Source organism: Dreissena polymorpha, chromosome 13 (assembly GCF_020536995.1).
Source record: "Dreissena polymorpha isolate Duluth1 chromosome 13, UMN_Dpol_1.0, whole genome shotgun sequence".
In the NCBI taxonomy this organism is placed as follows: domain Eukaryota; kingdom Metazoa; phylum Mollusca; class Bivalvia; order Myida; family Dreissenidae; genus Dreissena; species Dreissena polymorpha.
In genome coordinates this window covers 37,159,595-37,181,207 of record NC_068367.1, presented here as the reverse complement: position 1 = coordinate 37,181,207, position 21,613 = coordinate 37,159,595, and the positions used below count along the sequence as shown (strand labels likewise).

The 21,613-nt window shown below is 37.5% G+C and overlaps 2 protein-coding genes across 2 annotated transcripts in view; both read right to left on the bottom strand.

Annotated features, from left to right (window-relative positions):
- The window catches only part of LOC127854880 (uncharacterized), an 81,749-nt gene that overhangs the window by 30,726 nt on the left and 29,410 nt on the right, over positions 1-21,613 (bottom strand). The gene's annotated exons all lie outside the window — the stretch shown is intronic.
- The window catches only part of LOC127854590 (uncharacterized), a 63,202-nt gene that overhangs the window by 23,701 nt on the left and 17,888 nt on the right, over positions 1-21,613 (bottom strand). The window contains exons 4-5 of the mRNA XM_052389652.1: positions 5,428-7,146; positions 1,439-2,182 (exon numbers count right to left, since the gene is read on the bottom strand). Of these exons, the coding sequence (XP_052245612.1) occupies positions 1,439-2,182; positions 5,428-7,146 (2,463 nt within the window). The remainder of the gene's footprint in view (positions 1-1,438; positions 2,183-5,427; positions 7,147-21,613) is intronic.

The window sequence follows — 21,613 nt, the reverse complement described above, 5'->3', positions numbered from 1 at the left end:
ATAGACTTTACACGTTTTAAAAAGCACAGACTATATTTACTTCGATTTCTAAGAATTTAAAGGAGGTATGCAAAAACCAATTCGTGCCAAGTTAGAACCACTTCATTTAAAATGTTCATAAAGTGTTCTGTCAATTGATTACTTTTTATTTACAAAAATGTTTAAACACACACTGCTGATTTCAATGCAACCTGTAACTATAGAATTTCTCTCGTCGTAAGGCGAACAAACGTCTACATAAATGCTGTTTTCAGGCCAGTCGTCATGCCCTTCCTAGTGCAACATTTCCCTTAAGACTGCAGTATCATGCAGCAAGATAATTCGCGTCCGCATATGCGTACTCCTGTAGTGAACATAACTTTCCTTTACAACAGCCATGTGAATAAGATTGAATTTCCCAAATTGAACATTTTGTGTAACAGACAAGTTTAAGAGACGCATCGTTTAACGTTTAAATCCCCTCAGACACTTCTAGAATCTTCCATGGACGCACGGGAAAGCATTCAACCAAATCTTCAGAAATATGCACTCGATGTGCAGCTGGTGTGAGGCAAAGGAAATTTATATTGGAATTATTGTTATGGCAATGTAATGTAAAACTTCTACACAATGAGCAAATTAACTCATAGTATTATAAGATTTAATATAACAAGACATAATGTTTTGTAAATGACCCAATAAATATCTTAGAGAGTTTATTCTCAAATATTCTGAAAAATCGAGTACAATAATATGAGAGTAGTTCTAGAAAATTAAACTTGTACAAATACATGCGACTATAAAAGCGTTTTATATTAAACATCAGACTAAGCTCTATCTTGAATCAAAACTGATATTTTTTTATCATATTTTAATGTCGGCAAACTATGGTGGGCTTTTTCCATACACTAGTTATAAAATAATAATAATTAATCATTTTATGTTTACCATAACCTACTTCATCTATTTATTTACAAATGAGATGTATCATTCTTATTTACAACAGTTCCAGACACAAATCCTTCAAATATTCACATTATAATCAGATGTTTCAGCTGCATTAATTGATGATTTCAAGGGATTGAGTATGGAGTAATCAAAAGTTCCATTGCAATTCGTTGGCTGCCTACAGTATCAATTTTGTTATTAAGTAGTCTATTAGCGAAAGAAATATGTGGCAGACAATTAGCATCCCAATCTAATATTTGGAATTTCTCCACTTTTAAATTCTTCCGTTTCTTCAGTTCCTGGTGGATGGCGTTGTATTCCTCCAGTGGGACTTTTTTGATAGTGAAACACTCGAAAGAACACCAAAATTTCCGCCTACCCTCAATTGCCTGAGTACATGTAGGCATCAAGTCCACCAGTTCAAGCACTCTGGATGGAAGTACTGCATGACAATATATACTTAAAAACGTCAATGATTGAGGTAACTGTAGCTGTTTATATGCATGCACACAAAGGATAAGCATTTCCAGCTGTGTGAGCGATGATAGTGACTGCGACGGCGACTCTACATCATCCATGTTCAAATCTCCCTGCTCAATAATTAGTCTCTTGATAGCCAGACCATGCAGAGCCTTCCACAGGCCGTTAATGTTGTTAGAAGCCTTAATACTAAGCGTTTCCAGGTGTTTGAGCGATGCTAGTGACTGCGAACACGAGTCTACATAATCCACGTTTATATGGCTCTGATCAATACTCAAACTCTTGATATTCAGACCATGCAGAGCCTTAAACAGATTGACTTGCGTCGTCTCTATTTCTAGTGTTTCCAGGTGTGTGAGCGACGATAGGGACCTTGACCACTCTACATGATGCACGTCTAAATCTCTTAAATCACCACTCAGACACAGAGTCTTGATATTCAGACCATGCAGAACCTTCCATATATAAGGACTATCATCATTAATTGTTATGCTAAATTTCATGTCTAAACCTTTATTTATGAGTACACGTATTTTCCATTTTGCTCCCTCTTGACATTCGATAAAGATCCCCTGCAGACAACAGAACACCTCATGATTGACCGTCAGAAGCGTGCTGAACAGACTGAGTAGGCAGCTAGAGGAACATGTGACATTGCGCAATATAATTTCTTCTATAGAGGGTAGTACTGGAATAGAGTCTGCACACTGGGGTGGACCTGCCCCTTTTAGAACAATCCTGACTGGATGTTTTGTTATGACCGAACTCGCAGAATCTGAAATAATAACTAAATTCACAAAACATGGTAACTAACATACTAACATACTAAATACATGTAATATGGTAACATTGTTGATATTTGTTTTATTTTTCAAGAATTAACACATTTGAAATTAATGAAAGTTCAGAACAAAATCCAATTTATTTTATTATGTCGTATCAACTTTTTATTGTTTGTTTTCATATATTAAATAATAGTTTCAATGTTATGTTCGAATGTTTTAAAATATTGTAACGAATTTCTGAACTATATAGGATTATCATGGATGTTATGCATAATTTGGACTTAGCTGTTTTATGTTTATTTATATGACAATGTGTACTTTTATGATTGTTATGATATGGGATACATAGATCATTTAGGGCTATAAAGGAACGAGATGTTAGTGTAAGTTGAGTTGCTTTGAGGTGTTTAATCAGTTGTGTTAGATGTTATTTAAGGTTTGTTACTTGTGATTTATTGGATATACTGTGAATTGCGTGGTTATTGTGTTTTTAGGATAAAACATTTAGAACTGGTTAGAAGTGTTTAATACTCTTGTGTTTCTACACCTGTCCAGAGAAAACCAAAGAGCGTTACAATATTATTTTAATTTAGATTGACACGCTTAAACAATTTAGTGCGATATATATTTACTGTGTATAACGTACTTGTCATGATATTCATACATCTATAAGTGTATAATAAAATTATCCCATACATTACGTGGATTTGTATCAACTTATACAATCTGAAACATTTCAAAGTGTGTATCATTACCTGATAATAAATTATAACAATTATGATGGCTATGTTTTAGTGTTTTTTTAACTATTATTAAATTGTACATGTATTTCATCATGATAAAGAAACACCGAATCCGAAAATGAACAAAACCCAAAGTTGAAAAGCACATGTCTTCTCTAATTAGGAACGTTTTCTGAGGTTAAGAACAAAGTGACGCTTGGAAGTTGTTTGTTAATGCAGAACATGTAAGAGATATTATGTATTGCCGTAATTGTTGATTAGTATATGTATTTATATTTTGAGGTAATTCAAATGTTAAACTATTTCCCTGCAAATTTTTTTTATATAAAACGATTATTATATTATAATATTCAAATGAGCCTGTATATTTAAACGGTGTTAAAACGAAAAACAAGAGAGCCATGCGTCTACATGCGCTCACCAGGGACCCAATGGGCTACACAACTAAAAATGATATCTAGACAGTTAACATATAATAACATCTGCCCTGGCCCCTGGTGGCAGTGTTCTTCGAATGCAAGATAGCATTAAAACAAATGAAAAAAGCTTCATGCAAATTTGACCTTAAAATGTGAACTTCTTGAGTGCTAACAATATTTTTCTTAAATTTAACTCGGTGAACTAGTTTTTCAGCGTAAATAAGTGTTCAACTCATCCGAGATATCATTAGGAAAAACGGTTCTGGTCAGGTTTCATGAAATTTCAACTTACAATCTGACTACTAGAGTGTTTACAAGTCTTATTACGAACAATACCCCGCTAACTTGCAGCTATGTTTTTCCACGGACCAGAGCCTTTTCATAAAAGCTGAAGTTAAATGAGATACAGGCATATTTGTAAACAATTTTAGCTATTTTTATACAACAATGTAAACACGATTAATTGATTGTGTGTGTGTAGAAAATGTTATTAAGCATAATTATTTAATTTAAAAAATAGTTCAAAGTAATATATTAACATAAATTCATTAATTTTTAAAAACCCGATACCCGTGGGCCATAAGGCGCTCATCATCATCATCGTAAACCATCATCATCTTCAAAAACAACTACAATATATCACAATCTTAGCACTTCTTTACTTGTTGTAACCATCCTTAAAAAAAGCAACTTTAATCTATGTTACAATGTTGTTTAAACAAAAATAATAAGCTTTACTTATACATCTCGTGACAGTCATATTTTCTGAAAAGACCGAAACCATTTTAACTTATTTGCAATATTATTATAACGAACATTCTGGGCAAGTTTCGTGCAAACGGGCAAAACATGTGACTTCGAGAGCGATAATAAGGTTTCCATAAAGTCATATATTGGAAACTGCCCCAACTACTGACGGTCTTGTTTTTCAACAGATTGGAGCCATTTTCGAACGCCCTTGATAAATCCTTAATACAAACGTACTGATCAAGTTTAATGAAGATTGGACCATACATGTGACTCCTAGAGTGTTAACAATGTTTTCCAATAGCAATGAGGAAAACTACCCCGCCCCTCTGGCGGCCCTGTTTATCAATAATCCGGAACTATTTATGTACTCGGCCCGCATATCATAATAAAAAATGACATGACCAAGTTTTATAAGGAATTTACTACAAATATTACTTATTGAGTGTTAACAAGGTTTTACTATAAGGAAACTGACCCGTCCACCGGCGACCATGTTTTTTGCAACAACCGGACACTTTTACGATTTCAGCCGAGCTATCGTTGGAGTTAATGTTCGAACCAAGTTTCACGAAGATTGGACTGGCTACATGTATCTGGCTTCTATAGTGCAAACAATTGTTAACTAAAGCCATATCAGCAAAACTACTCCGCCCCCTGGCAGCATGATTGTTCAACCTAGCGGAACCATTTTGGAAATCAGCTGAGAAATCATTTTGAAAACATGTTATGACCAAGTTTCATGAATAGGTGACCATAAATGTGACTTCCAGAGTGAAAACAAGCTTTTTCATTATGTTGGCCTAGTGACCTAGCTTTTGACATCACGGCACCCAGTTTGGAACTCGGCCACGTTATGGTCACGTGAATTAAAAAGTATCTTTTACTTATGTTATATCCAAGCTTCAATTACAATTCATATCAGTAAAACGTAACCGTTATGTATTGGTTTGATATCCAATGACAGCTTTTGAAGAATGTAATTATAATCAGATTTTGTCTGAAAACAACGCAAATTGCCCCAATTCCACTGGTTTTGGTACCAATTTCAATTACCAATTTTGATGCTGTGGAAACACAATAATGCTGAATAACATCAAGGTCAAAGGATTTTTTCAAACTGATTTTTGTATTTAGTGCAGTTTCAAATAATGGAAATTATCGTTGTTATTTTTGAATATCATGTGAACTGCCAATTATAGTGTTTTTTGTTGATTTTAAATCATGCAAATGTTTATCAGACTAAGATAAATACAAAAAACACGAGTGAACTTAACAAAACACCACAGAAGTATCTGATAAAAACATTACCATATTTATAATTACCACTCAGCAATATGCCGTTTCCATCTAGTTCCAATGATTTCAGATTGATGCACGATGACAGTTTAAACTCAATATGAGATGCATAATTCTTTCTGTCTAGAACATGTATTCTCATTTTCAGGACATTGGACTTGTTTTGTGTCCATATGCTGTGCAGGTCTCGTATGTTCTCATCATAGACGTCAGTGTACCTACTGAGTTTGAGGAGAATATCAGTTTGCTGATTGGCAACAGCTTCTCTGTGTCCTGTCAGTATGATGTCTTGAAACCTACGGTCAAATTTAACAACATCATGTTCATCCATCGTGCCAGAAAGCGTATTTGCAGCCGACATGTTCAGTCCGCAGAGGAAGATGAACACCTGGGATATGTCAAGGTATGCATCCTCGTGACTGTTGAGATATCCGGAAATGACGTCATCAATCAGATTGGTATTGCGAGCAATATGATATGCAGCCAGGAATTCCTGAATGCTCTTATGAATAAATGAAAATGATGAATATGATCTTAATGAAGATGCCTTGCGTGTCGCTGATAAAATACCGGACTTCAGTGCAAAGTTCTCTTGATCTATTTGACCTAAATTGAATTTATTTAGTTCCGTAATGGTGAATACAAGAGCTTTTTCTCGTGTATCTGAAAACAACAAATAAAAGGCCGCTTCAGCTATATTATTCAAGTTTTCAATATTGGGTTGTATGTATTGGGTCGCAGTGAAGCATCGATAGGGCGGCTGTTGAAATTCACTCGTTTCACTGTTCACCTTCTTTATAAGACTTTCCAGCAAGAGACTGTATATTTCACACCTAGAGCCCTTCAGTTCAGTCCCTTCTGCCCAAGAATGCACAATCAACGACAACATCATCGGTGAGAACAGCAGCTTATACAAGTCGTTTTTAAAAACATACGATTCAAAGTCCAAATCCTTGATTTCATTATAATCACCTCTACAAGCCAAAAGTCTTTTGCTAATATCAAAAGGCTTGTTAACTCCTTCTAGTTGCAGCAACGTGTCAATTTTTGAGTCGGGTATTTTCGATTGGGTCATTTTCCAAGGTCGGGTTGTAATTAACATATCGCACTGGCTAAGGGATACAGCCAATGTCGGCAGGTTATGACCTACAGTACCGGTCCACTCATCTAGCCCATCCAGTAGAACCAAACAACGTTCACGTTTCATGATCTCATTCAGCAGAGTGTACGCAGTATCACGATCTTCTTTGCTGTAAATGGAGTCAATTATTTGTTGTTTAATCATCTCTAAAATGTCAAACTCATGTAACGAATCCCTTAAAGTGACATGAAAAATGAACTTGTAAGATGTTAGAATCTTTAAATCTTTAAAGAAATGATCGCATTTTAATCTGGAATCATGATCGCCGCTGTTAGTTTCAGCCGTCGAAAACGCTTCGACTGATTTTCTCGTTGAAGCACTACACCAGTCCATAATTAACTTGGCGAGGAAAGTGGATTTTCCAGAACCCGCTTCCCCTTGAATAAACGTATGCCGGCTTTGTTCACCATCCGTTAAAAACACATTCATGTATTCTGTAATTTGTGTACCAGTTTTTATAAAGGACCCCTTGACTTTTTTCATGAGCTGCAAATCGGGTGGCATGTAAATGTCATCTAAACGTGCTTGAACCCAGTCATTTAATGGCGAGGTTGTAACATGACTGAGTGTTTTGGCGTAATGCTTCATCATCGCTCGCAACAGTTCTGAAACCATTCAAAAAAAGTTTTAATCAATGAAGATTTATTTACAGGTACCCCTTGATAGTTTTAATCCTAATGCTTAAATGTGTATGTACTGTATATATAACGTTGCTGAAAAAACGCGACCACTTGCTATCTACATTGCAGTATTGAAGCAATCATATTGCAATCAAATACTATTTTTGTACATTGTGTCCAATATTTTATTATATAGGCATTAACAATAATGCGCGTTAATTTATTATTTATCAGGAAAACGAAACGTTTTGTTGAACAACACCGTTGCAATACATATACTACGTTTGTTAAAACGTTTAAATGTCAAGATTGAAGTTGTAATTTGTTATCATTTCTGGATATGCTCCGGTCTATAGAAAATAATTATAACTATTAAAATGTCAACTACTCTAAATATATATGTTTCTTTTGAAGTGCGGTTTTTTCACAAAAAGATATTTATACCTGACGTTTCAATTGCAATGCCCAACAACAAGATCTTTATAATTGAAGTTTCAATTCAATCCGCCACAACAAGATTGTTATACCTGATGTTGCAATAGCAGTTCCCCCAAAACGAGATCTTAAAACCTGACGTTTCAAGTGCAATGCCACACAACGAGATGTGTTTACCGGAAGTGTTAATTGCAATTCTCCAAAACAAGATCGCTAAACCTGAAGTTTAAATTGTAATTTCCAACAACCAGATCTTAATACCGGAAGCTATAATTGCAATTCCCCACAACGAGATCTGTATACCTGAAGTTTCAAGTACAATTCCCAACAACGAGATATATACCCGAAGTTTGAATTGCAGTTCTCCACAACAAGATATGTATACCTGACTATTCAATTGATTTTCCACACAACGACATCTGAATACCTGAAGTTTTAATTGAATTTATCCACAACAAGATCGTTTTACCTGAAGTTTCAATTACAATTCACAACAACGAGGTTTTTTTACCCGAAGTTTCAATTGAAATTCTCCACAAAAATATATTTGTACATGAAATTTAAATTGCGGTTCTTCACAAAGAGATCTTTATTCCCGACGTGTAAATGCAATTCCACACATCAATATATGTATACCTGAACTTTGAATTGAATCGTTATACGTGAAGTTTCAATTGCAATTTCCAACAACGAGATCTTTAGAATTGAAGTTTCAAGTGCAATTTCCCACAACGACACCTTTGAGACCTTAATACCTGAAGTTATTCCAAACAACGATATATGTATACATGAAGCTTTAATTGCAATTCTCCAAATGAAGATCGTTAAACATGAAGTTTGAATTACAATGTCCCACAACGATATATTTATACCTAAAGTTTCAAGTGCAATTCTTCACAACGAGACCTTTATACCCGAAGTTTCAAGTACAATTCCAAACAACGAGATCTATAAACCCGAAGTTTCAATTGCAATACCCCACAACGCGATCTGTATACCTGAAGTTTCAATTGCAATTCTCAACAACAATATATTTATACCTGAAGTTTTAATTGCAAATCTCCACAGCAAGATATATATACCTGAAGTTTTAATTGCAATTCTCAACAACAACATCTCTATAAATGATGCTTTAATTGCAAATCTCCACGACGAGGTCGGTATACCTGAAGTTTAAATTGCAAATCCAAACAACGAGAGCTGTATTCCTGACGTTTGAATTGCAAATCCACACAACCAGATATGTACTCCTGAAGTTTAAATTGCAATTCCAACAACGAGATATGTATACCTAAAGTCTCAATTGCAATTTCCTACAACGAGATATTTATATGGAATGAGTGCTGTATTGGACGTCATCATTGATGACGTTCAATCGAACGAATGATAAAGGGGGCTAAAATTCGTTAAGCTCCAGCGTATAGCAGCGATTTGGGAGTCTTGAAAACTGGTCTGTAACTTTTGCTGAAATTTGACATGTATATGGACCAGAACTCGATCTACACGATGGCGTATTCGTCATATCTGGGAAAAGTCCAGTTTTTGATAAAATTACGAAAAAGTGGTGTTTTTTATTGCGCAATCGCTATAAAATGAGTTCTCGCCGGAAGCGTTAATAGCGTTAATAGCAACCCAAACACAATTCAACACAAGGAGACAATTCACGCGATAGACACTTCAAATTTGATTTTAATTAATACATATTGCGATTTTATTCCCAAATTAATAAATAAATTCATATTGCGTTTAACATACATAGCTGAACCCGTTTAGAAAATATTAACAAAACAAACAAAAACAAACAACAGTTAAATTTCATTAATGTAAATATGGTAACCTGATTACATATCCACTAGCGTACACATGAAAAATAGTTCGCAAGTAAACAACAAACAATCAAATTTAAACGCAAATAAGTTAACAAAATATATAAAATAAATCCGAGAAATCGATACTTAAAACTACAATTTCTGCACTAAAAACATTTTTGAGAGTCATTAAAACACATTATTTCGGAAGTATACAACCAACATTCAATATGGCTGCCAATGAACGTTCGAAAAGAACGCGAGAAAGTATTTACAAAATAACATCATCAAAATAGTTAAAGTGAACGCTACTTCGCCGTTTTTTAGATAAGTATACGATCTATTGAAAAACACTAGCATTTGACATAAACACACCCGTGGATATGGAAATAGACATCACGCGGCTCCCGCATTTTGCGCTGTGTACGGTTGTTCAGAAAACTTGGTAAGTGTCATTGTGTTCTTGAATTTGTCCGATGAGTTGAATTTTATATACCATTACCATGTGAGAAAGTTTTCAAACACATTTATTTCTCACGAAACTTACCTTTAAAAATAAACAACACAAATATTAGTGGCACGAACTGGTATTGGCACGAAACGACAATCAACCGTTAAAGTTCAAGGGCATAATATTGTAAATCAGACAATAGATAATTAGCTGTACTTACGCTTTGTTGCTGGCTTGAATCACTTGAAGTGAGGATCACCCAGGATATCTTGGATTTCCAAGGAGAACGTAATACAACACAATCGTCTAGGAATAGCAGAACCGGAACTGAAGACTATTTCCCAGAAGTCACCGCATTTGGGGTCCAGACGGTCGAGTCAAACCGGTCTTCACCACACTCCTCCCCGTTCTAACAAGCCCCCCTCCCTAGCCCAATTTAGCTTTCCAATCCCCGTCTAAGCTTTAACCCTATAATTTTTTTAATACGTAACCAAATCTAAGGCATTTAAGTCATCAGGAGAATATTAAAATTATTTATTGCCACCGACTGAACTGCCCGTCCCCAGGTTACACCATATATTACACCACACAGCTCATATCCCTTCCCCAACATGACCCACCAGAAATCTGGTCAAAACCACACCAATCCATTCACCACTTTAGTTCCCCCCTTGCCGGTGTACGAGCCCACTGGGTCCGCATGACCGATTACTTAATGTGTAGCTCCAGTGAAAGTGACAACCCAATGCGGACAGGGCCGCTCTAGGCCACTCCCACTCTCAGACCACACCATCTTCCCACCACCTCCATATCCCCCTGTGTGTGGTGAAGACCGGTTTGACTCGACCGTCTGGACCCCAAATGCGGTGACTTCTGGGAAATAGTCTTCAGTTCCGGTTCTGCTATTCCTAGACGATTGTGTTGTATTTACGTTCTCCTTGGAAATCCAAGATGTCCTGGGTGATCCTCAGTTCAAGTGATCCAAGCCAGCGACAGAGCGTAAGTACAGCTAATTATCTATTGTCTAATTTACAATAAATGGCGCTGCGAGCAAAAACTCTATACGTATTTTAAATTTCTAATTGGCCATTATTAACAAAGTAAATTGTCAGCCATCTTGAATTTTATTTAACGACATTCCTGTTTGTCGGTTATTTTAAACATTTGTTAAGTAACTTTAGGTCATATAGTCCCTATTTACCCTAATATTAAACTAGTATTACGCCTTTTCCCGGAACTCGGGCTAATTACTATATTTTTAAGTGTGTTTGAAACTTTCAGATTTCGTCGACAGCGTACTATCGAACCGTGTAATTGCATTCTAAATTTAGTCTTTCGGTAAATAGTTATCTCCCTGTTGTTCAATTGTATTTCATATTTGGTTTTCCACTAACGTTATCGTATTTCAGGCAAAGGCAATTCATTATCAACTGTATTATATTCAAATTGGGGAATTTTTTACTTTCGTTTTCTTATACATAAACACTGGAGGCTACACTACAGTAAACACGTTTAAGAAATATATATTTTCTTCTCAGTTAATTTTAACACAACTGCTGTATAAACTGCTGTGCTTTGTCGGCTGGTCACTTGGGGTATTTATTCACTCGGTGAATGTTGTTCACTTGGTGATATTTTGTTTCACTACGTGATTTATTTCATGTGGTGAATTTTGTTTCACTTAGTAACTTTTATCTGTTCAGTGACAGTTACATCACTTGGTGATATTGTAATCACTCGGTGATATTTCCACCTAGTAATATTTTGTTTCACTGCGTGATTAATCTCATGCGGTGAATTTTGTTTCACTGAGTGAACTTTGTTTTGCTCGGTGATATTTTCACCGTGATATTTTCACTGTGTGATATTTTCACATGGTGACAATTCTTTTCACCTAATAATACTTTGTTTCACTGCGTGATCAATCTCATGCGGTGAATTTTGTTTCACTGAGTTAACTTTGTTTTGCTCGGTGATATTTTCACCGTGATATTTTCACTGTGTGATATTTTCACATGGTGACAATTCTTTTCACCTAATAATACTTTGTTTCACTGCGTGATCAATCTCATGCGGTGAATTTTGTTTCACTGAGTGAACTTTGTTTTGCTCGGTGATATTTTCACCGTGATATTTTCACTGTGTGATATTTTCACATGGTGACAATTCTTTTCACCTAATAATACTTTGTTTCACTGCGTGATCAATCTCATGCGGTGAATTTTGTTTCACTGAGTGATATTTATTGTACTCGGTGATATTTTCACTATGTGATATTTTCACTGTGTGATATTTTCACATGGTGATAGTTCTTATCTTCACTCGGTGATATCTCCACGCGATCATATCTTTCTCATTTAGTGATTCGATTCACTAAATGGCATTTTGATTTTTTTGTTTCACCAGTGATATTGACATCACTGCGCGGTATTTTGAACTATTGAGTTTTTATTTATTTGTTTATTTAGTGATTGTGTTCACTAAATCAACATTTTGACTATTTTTTTAGTTTCACTTCGCGTCATTTTCGCTGAGTGATATTTCCTCTTACTAACAGAGTTTATTTAGTGATTAAATTCACTAAATGTCATTTTGATTATTTTTCTTGAGAATTTCTTCATAATTGCAGTTTATCTTTTATGATTACATAGCATTGCTACTTCAGCATTTTCAAAGAATACATAAAAAAATAAAGGATCCATTTCAATTTTGTTTTTGTTTATTTCTGACTGCAATTTCAGCATTTCCCAAGTGACATAATAAAATAAATAAACAAATAATATTTTGAGTTTGTCTTTAATACTTACAATGGCAACCTATAATCCCGCTGTCGATATAGACACAGCCTCATCGGATGAGTTGCAAACTTTGCCAGGCGTTGGTAAAAAGGTTGCAGAAGCAATTGTACATATTAGGGACAGTGAAGGTCGTATGACAAGGGAGCTACTAACTCAAATCCCACATTTTCGGGAATTCGAAGGGTTTTGGAGCATGGTACGCTTCAGCAAATCGGAAACGGAGAAAAGTGAGGGTAAAACTGAGGTAACAATGAAAGAGCAGGTTGACGATGACATAGAAGCCATACAAAGGTTGACAACGGTCATCGATCAAGCTCGGTTGAGTGGACCACCGTCGGCCCCAGTCGACTCTTTTAAAAGTAGAGAGTCGGGGGCACGGCTAAGGTATAAGGATGGTTGGAATGAGCGCATAGAACATCCATATCCGGAGTACCCGCCTATGCCGACGCATTCGGGAATGTACCTGGGTAAACACGGAAAGGTTGAAGAAGGTGGTTATTCATACTCGGGTTTTACGCCGATGCATTTGGGGATAAACCCAAGTAAGGAAAGCAAAATGGAAAGTGGGGGGCAGTACCCGGGGTACCCCATGCCCATGTATCCGGCAATGCACCCTGGTAGTTGGCAGCCAGGTTATCCTTATCCTTATGCTTGGATGGGAGGGCCAGGGGGGTATATGATCCCACCCATGCCGCCAATGCCGCATGGGTATGGGGCTACGCCACAGGCGGTGCCAGACAGGGTACCCACTAATGATGTGCCCTTGAAGCCTGAGGCCAAGGAAGGGGCACAGGGGGCTCGAAAGAAAATTGCACCCTCAAACGGGGGCAATATGGGAGGAGCCGGGATGGGACAACAAAAGGCCAGGCTCCAATCTTTGCCCAAATCATTGACGTATGATGGCAAAGGGAGTTGGCAGGCTTTCTTGACGAAGTTCGGGAAGTTTGCCTCCATCTTCGAATGGACGGAGGAGGAAAAGAGAGATTATCTCTGCTTGTGTTTGACAGATAGGGCCAGTGAGTTCTATGCACTGACTACGGATAGGAACGTAGAAATGACCTATGCGGCAGTGGTGGAAAAACTGGAGAGGCGGTTCGGTTACCGTGAGTTGCCGGAGACGGCAATGGTAACATTCTCGAGTGCGACACAAAGAGAGGAGGAGTCCCTTGATGAGTGGGCGGATAGAGTGTTGACGTTAGCCGGTAAGGCATTCCGGGAACTTCCGGATGCCTTCATGACCCAACAGGCCATATTGCGGTTCTGTATGGGGGCCCGTGAGAAAGAGGCGGGAGAGCAGGTGATTAACCAACGCCCACAAACTATAGAGCAGGCTATAGATAAAATGAAGTGGGCAATCCACACGCATGGCCTGATGTATGGACGGCCAAAGACGGTGAAAAGGTAGTATGTGCAGAGGATGTACAAGTGGCGGAGGTGAGGGTTGGAGAACAGAGCAAGATAAACGGAAGGGTTGATGCTCTGGAGAAACGAGTTGGAAGGATGGAGGAGAAGATGGATGCGGTTATGGGTAAGTTGGACAAACTACTGGAAAGGCGGAGTAGGAGTCCAACGACTTCCCCAAGCGGGCAATGCTACAATTGCAACGAAATCGGACATTTTAAGCGGGAATGTCCGAAGTTGTGTAGCAGGACTCTGTCACCTGTCAGTAATGACCGGTGTTTCGAATGTAACGGATATGGGCATATGAAGAAAGATTGCCCGAATGTCACACCTGATGAGCAGGGCAAAACCCTTGGCTCAAAGGAAGGCAAAACAGTAAGGTTTGCAGATTTAAACGGAAAGGGGGTCAGTGTAAGTGGTCCTAACATGACCCCAAAGGAAAAGGGCCAATCTGTTGTTGTATGTCAGATAAGGTCTGGCTCAATGTTTCGTATTAACGCGACATTGGGTGATGGCCTTGTGGTACAAGCTGTTATTGACACAGCGGCGGAGGTGACTTTGGTGTCTGATAGGGTGTTCAAAAAAATACCAGGTGATATACCGGTATTAGAACAGGTGTCGGTTATGACCGCTGGTCGGGATTTGTGTATGAAAGGCGCAATTGTTGGCCCCGTCAAGATTGAGATTGGGGGTCAGACATTCACTGAGAAAGTGTATGTCGCGCCAATAGAAGACAGCATGCTTTTGGGACTGGACTTCATGAGGAAGCATGGAATAAAGATTGATATTCCTAGGTCCGCAATAAGCATCAGGGACACAGTAGTGTCAATGAGCGAGGAAGTGGTGAGTGATAGTCTTAGAGTGGCTAAGATTAAGGTTAACAAGTTTATGTCAGTTCCACCGAACTCTGTAGCATTGGTACCCTGTTCTGTGGAGACTAAGCTTGATACCTTTGTTGTTGAGGGGGTAGGAGTGGACCTCATAGTGCCTATGTCGGTACATACAGGTGAGGGAAAGTTGAGGCTCGCTATGCTGAACCCGTCCGATCATTCGGTAAAGGTTAGGAAAGGGCGAGTTGTGGGTAGAGCGGAAGAGGCTAGGCTTGTAAAACCGGTGCCACAGGAGTTTTCTCCTGACCGGTTTGTGGAAGGGCTGGAGAATCGTACTGAAGCAGAATTGCCAGAGCACCTTCATGACCTTATGGAAAGGGCACGAGTAGACCTGACCATAGGGGAGCGACTGGCCAATGATTATGATTTCTGTTTTACACAGAAGTGGCTGATGCATGGAACTGAGCCACCTGATAGTGAGCGTGACTTGGTGGTTCAGTACGCATGCATCAAATGAGATGATAGCAACGGTGTGAAGTAAGGTCGATTGCAGTGACAGGTTGAATAACACTCCAAATGGTGGTTCAGCCGTGTGATGCAATCAGTTGGTTGAGCAATATAAATGTGGTTGGCTGTGTAGGTAGAATCGGAAGGCTCCTTTTGTGGCTAACTCTGGTTGTTGGTAGAGGAGGTGTTAGTCCCTGTATCGGGTTAAGTTCCGAAAGCCAGACGTGGAGGGGGTCCTGTCTATGCCTAATGGTATAGGAAATGGCGGAGGTGATCGTGTAGAGAATGCCATTTTCATCTGATTGACAGGTGAAGGCAGAGCTCAGTTTGATGGTTCACTAAAGCCTAGTTAAGCTGAGGGGAGCAAGATAGTTTCCGGTTTGGGAGAAGTAGAAATTATTTCAATGAATGACTAGACTTATTGGCATGTTCGGTTGAATGGTCTCTATAGTTGTGACAGTTTGCAGTGAGTATGAAGTGATTGTATGTTGATGGATTGGCAACAATTTTTGAAACAAAAGATTCTTTCTTGAATTACAATAATCTTTCAGTTTCTTTGCAGTATATTGCATGTCGGATTATACAATATTAAATACAAGAGTAAGTATCTTATGCAACCTTTCCTTTTTGAAAAGAACTCACAAGTTGAAAAGGCAAAGTATGGTTTGAGAAAAAAGGTCAATTATTATGATGTCTTTAATGGTCGACCATGATTGCTGAGTGGAAATTGGTGAAGACGTGATTACACATTTAGCTTTCAGAACAACTGTGAACCATCCCTTCAAAGTTATTGACGTAAGGTACTCACAAATTGAAAGGCAAAGTATGGTTTTAGAAATACTGTCAATTATTATGATGTCCTTAATAGTGGACCATGATTGCTGAGTGGTAATTGGTGAAGGCGTGATTACACATTTAGCTTTCAGAACAACTGTGAACATTCCCTTAACAATTATTAACGTCTTTATTTGTTAAGTTGTGTATGATAAATTGTATGGAATATGGGTTGAATTGATTGTGCAGGTTGTCCATCATTATTTAACAAGAAATCTACGTAATTGTCGGCACTAAACGTCGATATAGGATGAAATAATGATATGAACCGGGATTCAGATGTGACATTGATAAGTGTGTGCGAGTGCTTGATGTGTGTAAATGGGGTTACCTTAGTGAGGGTTTAGGTATTGATGCTATCCCAAACAAAACAGCAGATTGGATAGGGGTTGTTAGTTATGTGAGGAGTACATTGCAAGGCCAAGCATAGCCTTGCTGAAAAGGCCATCGTCATCTCTGATTCAGAGGTGGAGGCGGAAGCTCCGGTCGAAGTTATACCGTAGTCTCGGCAGGCGGAGGGTGCTGATAGTTCGGCTCTCCTCCGAGGTTGAGGACTCCGGTTGAATGTTAGGCAGTGTGGATGGCAAGGAGGTGAGGGTGACGTGGGAGTTGGCTCCAACCGGAGAGGACACAAGACTCAGTCTCTCAGAGATGGAGTCGGATATTCCGGTTGGATGATGAGGTGGAGGTGAGATAGATGGCCGTAGTCCCAGAATCTGGGAGGGTCCAGTTTGAGGAGGATATGGAGGTGGTGGGAAGATGGTGTGGTTTGAGAGTGGGGGTGCCTAGAAATGCGGCGCCGTCCGCATTGGATTGTCACTTTCACTGGAGCCACACATTAAGTAATCGGTCATGCGGGCCCAGTGGGCTCGTACACCGGCAGGGGGGGGGAACTAGAGTGGTGTATGGATTGGTGTGGTTTTGACCAGATTTCTGGTGGGTCATGTGGGGGAAGGGCTATGAGCTGTGTGGTGTAATATATGGTGTAACCTGGGGACGGGCAGCTCAGTGGGTGGGAATAAATAATTTTGATATTCTCCTGATGACTTAAATGCCTTAGATTTGGTTATGTATTAAAAAATTATAAGGTTAAACCTTAGACGGGGATTGGAAAGCTAAATTGGGCTAGGGAGGGGGGCTTGTTAGAACGGGGAGGAGTGTGGTGGAGACCGGTTTGACTTGGCCGTTCGGACCCCAAATGCGGTGACTTCTGGGAAATGGTCTTCAGTTCCGGTTCTGCTATTCCTAGACGATTGTGTTGTATTTACGTTCTCCTTGGAAATCCAAGATGTCCTGGGTGATCCTCAGTTGGCCATTTATTGTAAATGAGACAATAGATAATTAGCTGTACTTACGCTCTGTCGCTGGCTTGGATCACTTGAACTGAGGATCACCCAGGACATCTTGGATTTCCAAGGAGAACGTAAATACAACACAATCGTCTAGGAATAGCAGAACCGGAACTGAAGACCATTTCCCAGAAGTCACCGCATTTGGGGTCCGAACGGCCAAGTCAAACCGGTCTCCACCACAATAATTTGAATGGAAATACATGTGTTGAATATTGGATAAATTAATCGTTTTGCCGTTAAAAGGGTAATTTTTTTTGGTTTGCTTTGCTTATTTTTTTTATCAAAACACAAGTTTTATAGTTTGATTTCTGTATAACAGTTCAGTTAACGTTATATCTTGAATTTATTAATGTCGATTAGATGTCGGAGTTTGCACATTTCGGACGTTGCTATGCAAGTTAGTTCTCGATAGAATATACTGTTTTACCTTTTCGCATACAGTTGTGCAGCTGTTTTTCCATGTAATGATGCAATGTTTAACGTCTGGAATACCCCCCTCGATGTTATAAATCATTAACTTCTCAAATTATAAGCATCGTCAACTTGACAAAGTTCTGTCAAGATTTAATATTTTTATTTAATTAATAATTAGTAGAATATGTAAAGCTGAGTAACATTAATTCAGACTGATTTCTGATTAGGGCAGTGGTTCACCTGATTCTCATATAGGTTCACCACACCACAATTTATAGCAGTACAAAAACAAATAGCTTGTAATTATAATTGCTAAATGTGAATGTTTAATTTATTTGTTTGCAACAATTTGGAACCTTTTGGTTTGAGCATTGTAAGCCTAGTGTATATTTGCCCCTTTGTTCAGCACACATGAATTGATATGGAATACAGCTATATCTTGTGTGGCGTATTTTCATTTAAACTCTGGATTTTAATGACTACAAGTCAGTCGTGCAGTTAAATATGTTTTTAAGCATAGAAAGAATCCAATATTATTTTGGATTTTGTGTTTGCCATGCATAATTTAAATTTTCATAGGAATAAAATAACTTACAGCGACAGGATTACGGCTTTGTTATGTTAAGCATATGATACAAATGTAATTAAGAATTAGTGTGGTTGTAAATAAATTTTGAGAAATGGAACGCAAAAAAATCACAGAAAATGGAAGTTCGTGCATGTTACTGTGTCTTGCAACTTTATAATATTGTTTTAAGAATTGGATTAAAGTTTAAATTTAGGTAAGCGTGTTGCTTATACTAAATTTAGTTCTTTATGTCTCCTTTGCTCATTGGTATGAAATGCGTATCTCGTGTAACGTAATTTCATTAAAACTCTGGATTTTAATGACGACAAGTCAGACGTGTTATTTTATTTAACAGTAAAATATTTTTTAAAGCATCAAAAGATTGTAAAAATATTTCCGATTGTATTTTTGTCATGCATAATTTAATCTTCCATAAGAATAAATAACTCGCTGCGTAAAGATTTCGGTTTCCTTAATCATGTTTTAGGTAAGAATGGTTAGCATTTGATGCACAAATTAAAAAAAAAATAGTGTGGTTTTTAATAAATTTTGAGAAAGAGAAGGATGACCAAAATTGGAGGTTCAAATCTTTGTAACTTTATTGTTTTTAAGCAAAGGATTAAAGTTAAAATTGATGTACATGTAAGCATGTTGTTAATGCTAAATTGAGTTTTTTTATGACTCCTTCGCTTCTGTATTGCGACACCTTAAGGGTTTCGCGTGATGGAATGAGTGTGGAGTTCAAATGAATTTGAGATTTTTTTACAAAGTGCGTGCAGTTACCGTATCTTGCAACTTTATTGTTTTAAGAATTGGATTAAAGTTTAAATTTAGGTAAGCGTGTCGCTTATACTAAATTTAGTTCTTTATGTTTCCTTTGCTCTTATATGGTATGAAATGCGTATCTCGTGTAACGTAATTTCATTCAAACTCTGGATTTTAATGACGACAAGTCAGACGTGTTATTTTATTTAACAGTAAAATCTTTTTTAAAGCCTCAAAAGATTGTAAAAATATTTCCGATTGTATTTTTGTCATGCATAATTTAATCTTCCATAAGAATAAAATAACTCGCTGCGTCAAAATTTCGGTTTCCTTAATCATGTTTTAGGTAAGAATGGTTAGCATTTGATACACAAATTAAAAAAAAATAGTGTGGTTTTTAATAAATTTTGAGAAAGAGAAGGATGACCAAAATTGGAGGTTCATATCTTTGTAACTTTGTTGTTTTAAGCAAAGGATTAAAGTTAAAATTGATGTAAATGTAAGCTTGTCGTTAATACTAAATTTAGTTTTTTTATGACTCCTTCGCTTCTGTATATACAATGTATACACTACGTGACCCGTGATTGTTGCCTAATTTGCGGAGTCAAGGCGGACAGTTTGATTTTTGAGATTTCACGTGATTCGTCACTCTGCCGTCGCGCGAGAGCAAGATAATCTTCGCCCTGATTCCCCTCAGTTTTGCGGTGATTCGCCGTGATTGCAGTGGATATCGGTGACATCGATGATTCAGCAATTCATGCATATAAACCGAATTGTATCGATAACTGTATACATAACGCTTTTCTAATGTTCACAATTATCAAATAATCCAACATAATTACAACTTCACTTACGAAAAAAATAATCTTAAACATTTATGTCGGTAAATATGCTTGAGAATTTCATTAACACAACCATATGACTACGCCATTTTTCAGAAGTGTAAAGAGTACAGTGCATAATGTGGGACGAGCGTATTTAAAAAGCTTATATCATATTTCTCGTAAATTACCAAATTATTAGTTTTGTCTAAATCAAATACCATGTATAGATAAACAAGGTATTTATAACAGACCAATGACGAAACAGTATGCAACTTTCAATTTAGACAGTGCTACATGTATATGGCAACAATATGGAATTTGAAAAGTGGTAGTGTATTCGGGCCAGGAATATAATTAAATAATGTTTACATGTTATGTTCAATAATTATTGCATGATCATTCTGCGCTGTTATATTAATTTGGAGCCGTTAAAGCTTCCGACATTACTTCATCAAATTCATGTCGAACGGGAGTATTTTAGCTAATACGCCCATTGTATACAACAACAACAAAAGCTTTATTATTGCAATGTATAATGTAAATGTATACATATATGTTACATGTACATGCGGTGATGCGAGAATTGCAGCAAAAATCACGGGTCGCGTAGTGTAGTATGAAATACATATCTCGTGTAACATAATTTCATGTAAACTCTGGACTTTAATGACGACAAGTTGGATGTACGCAGGGGGTTTTTTTACTAAGAAAGTGACGCCGATATTCGGCGTCTTCCCCTACCAGAAATTTTCCCCTAAAAATACCATTTCCCCTCCAAAAATATAATTTTTCACCAAAATATAATATTTTACCCTCAAAGAATTTTTCTTTTTTCTTTTGGGAAGTCGACGCTTATCCAATTTGTACCATGTACAACGATCTCGCTCTCTCTCTCTCTCTCTCTCTCCCGACGAACACTCAAATCTGGGAATCCCAGTGATTCTATATATAGCTCTTAAATTACGTCATGGAAACCGGGCAACTAATCGTATTAATCATGTGACTATTTTACTGGATTCCGGTCTTGCGCGAGAAGGGTGTTTCGTCAATTAATTACCGGAAACCAGTCGAATTTTCATCCGGGTTATGTGAAAGCCAAGATATAAACGTTAAAACAGAAAAAGTCTCATAATTGGCTAGTGCTGCAACAATATACCGGTTTATCGGTATATATCGCAATACGCAATTCGCATATTGTATTGCGATACGATTTTCATCATACCGGTACGAACATTTTACAAAAATTCATTCACATTTCCTCCAGAAAAGCCATTCGAAATAATGATAACAAGGTTAACAAAAAATTCCGTAAAAATAGCATTCTGAAAGTGTATTATACGGAGTAGCGTTGTTACATCGGTGCATTCGTTCGATGCTTTTGAACAGATTATCGTTGAATTAATTGCGCACAGCTGTAAATGTTTTGTTCGATTCTGTATTGAGCATTATTAAATTTGTATTCCGA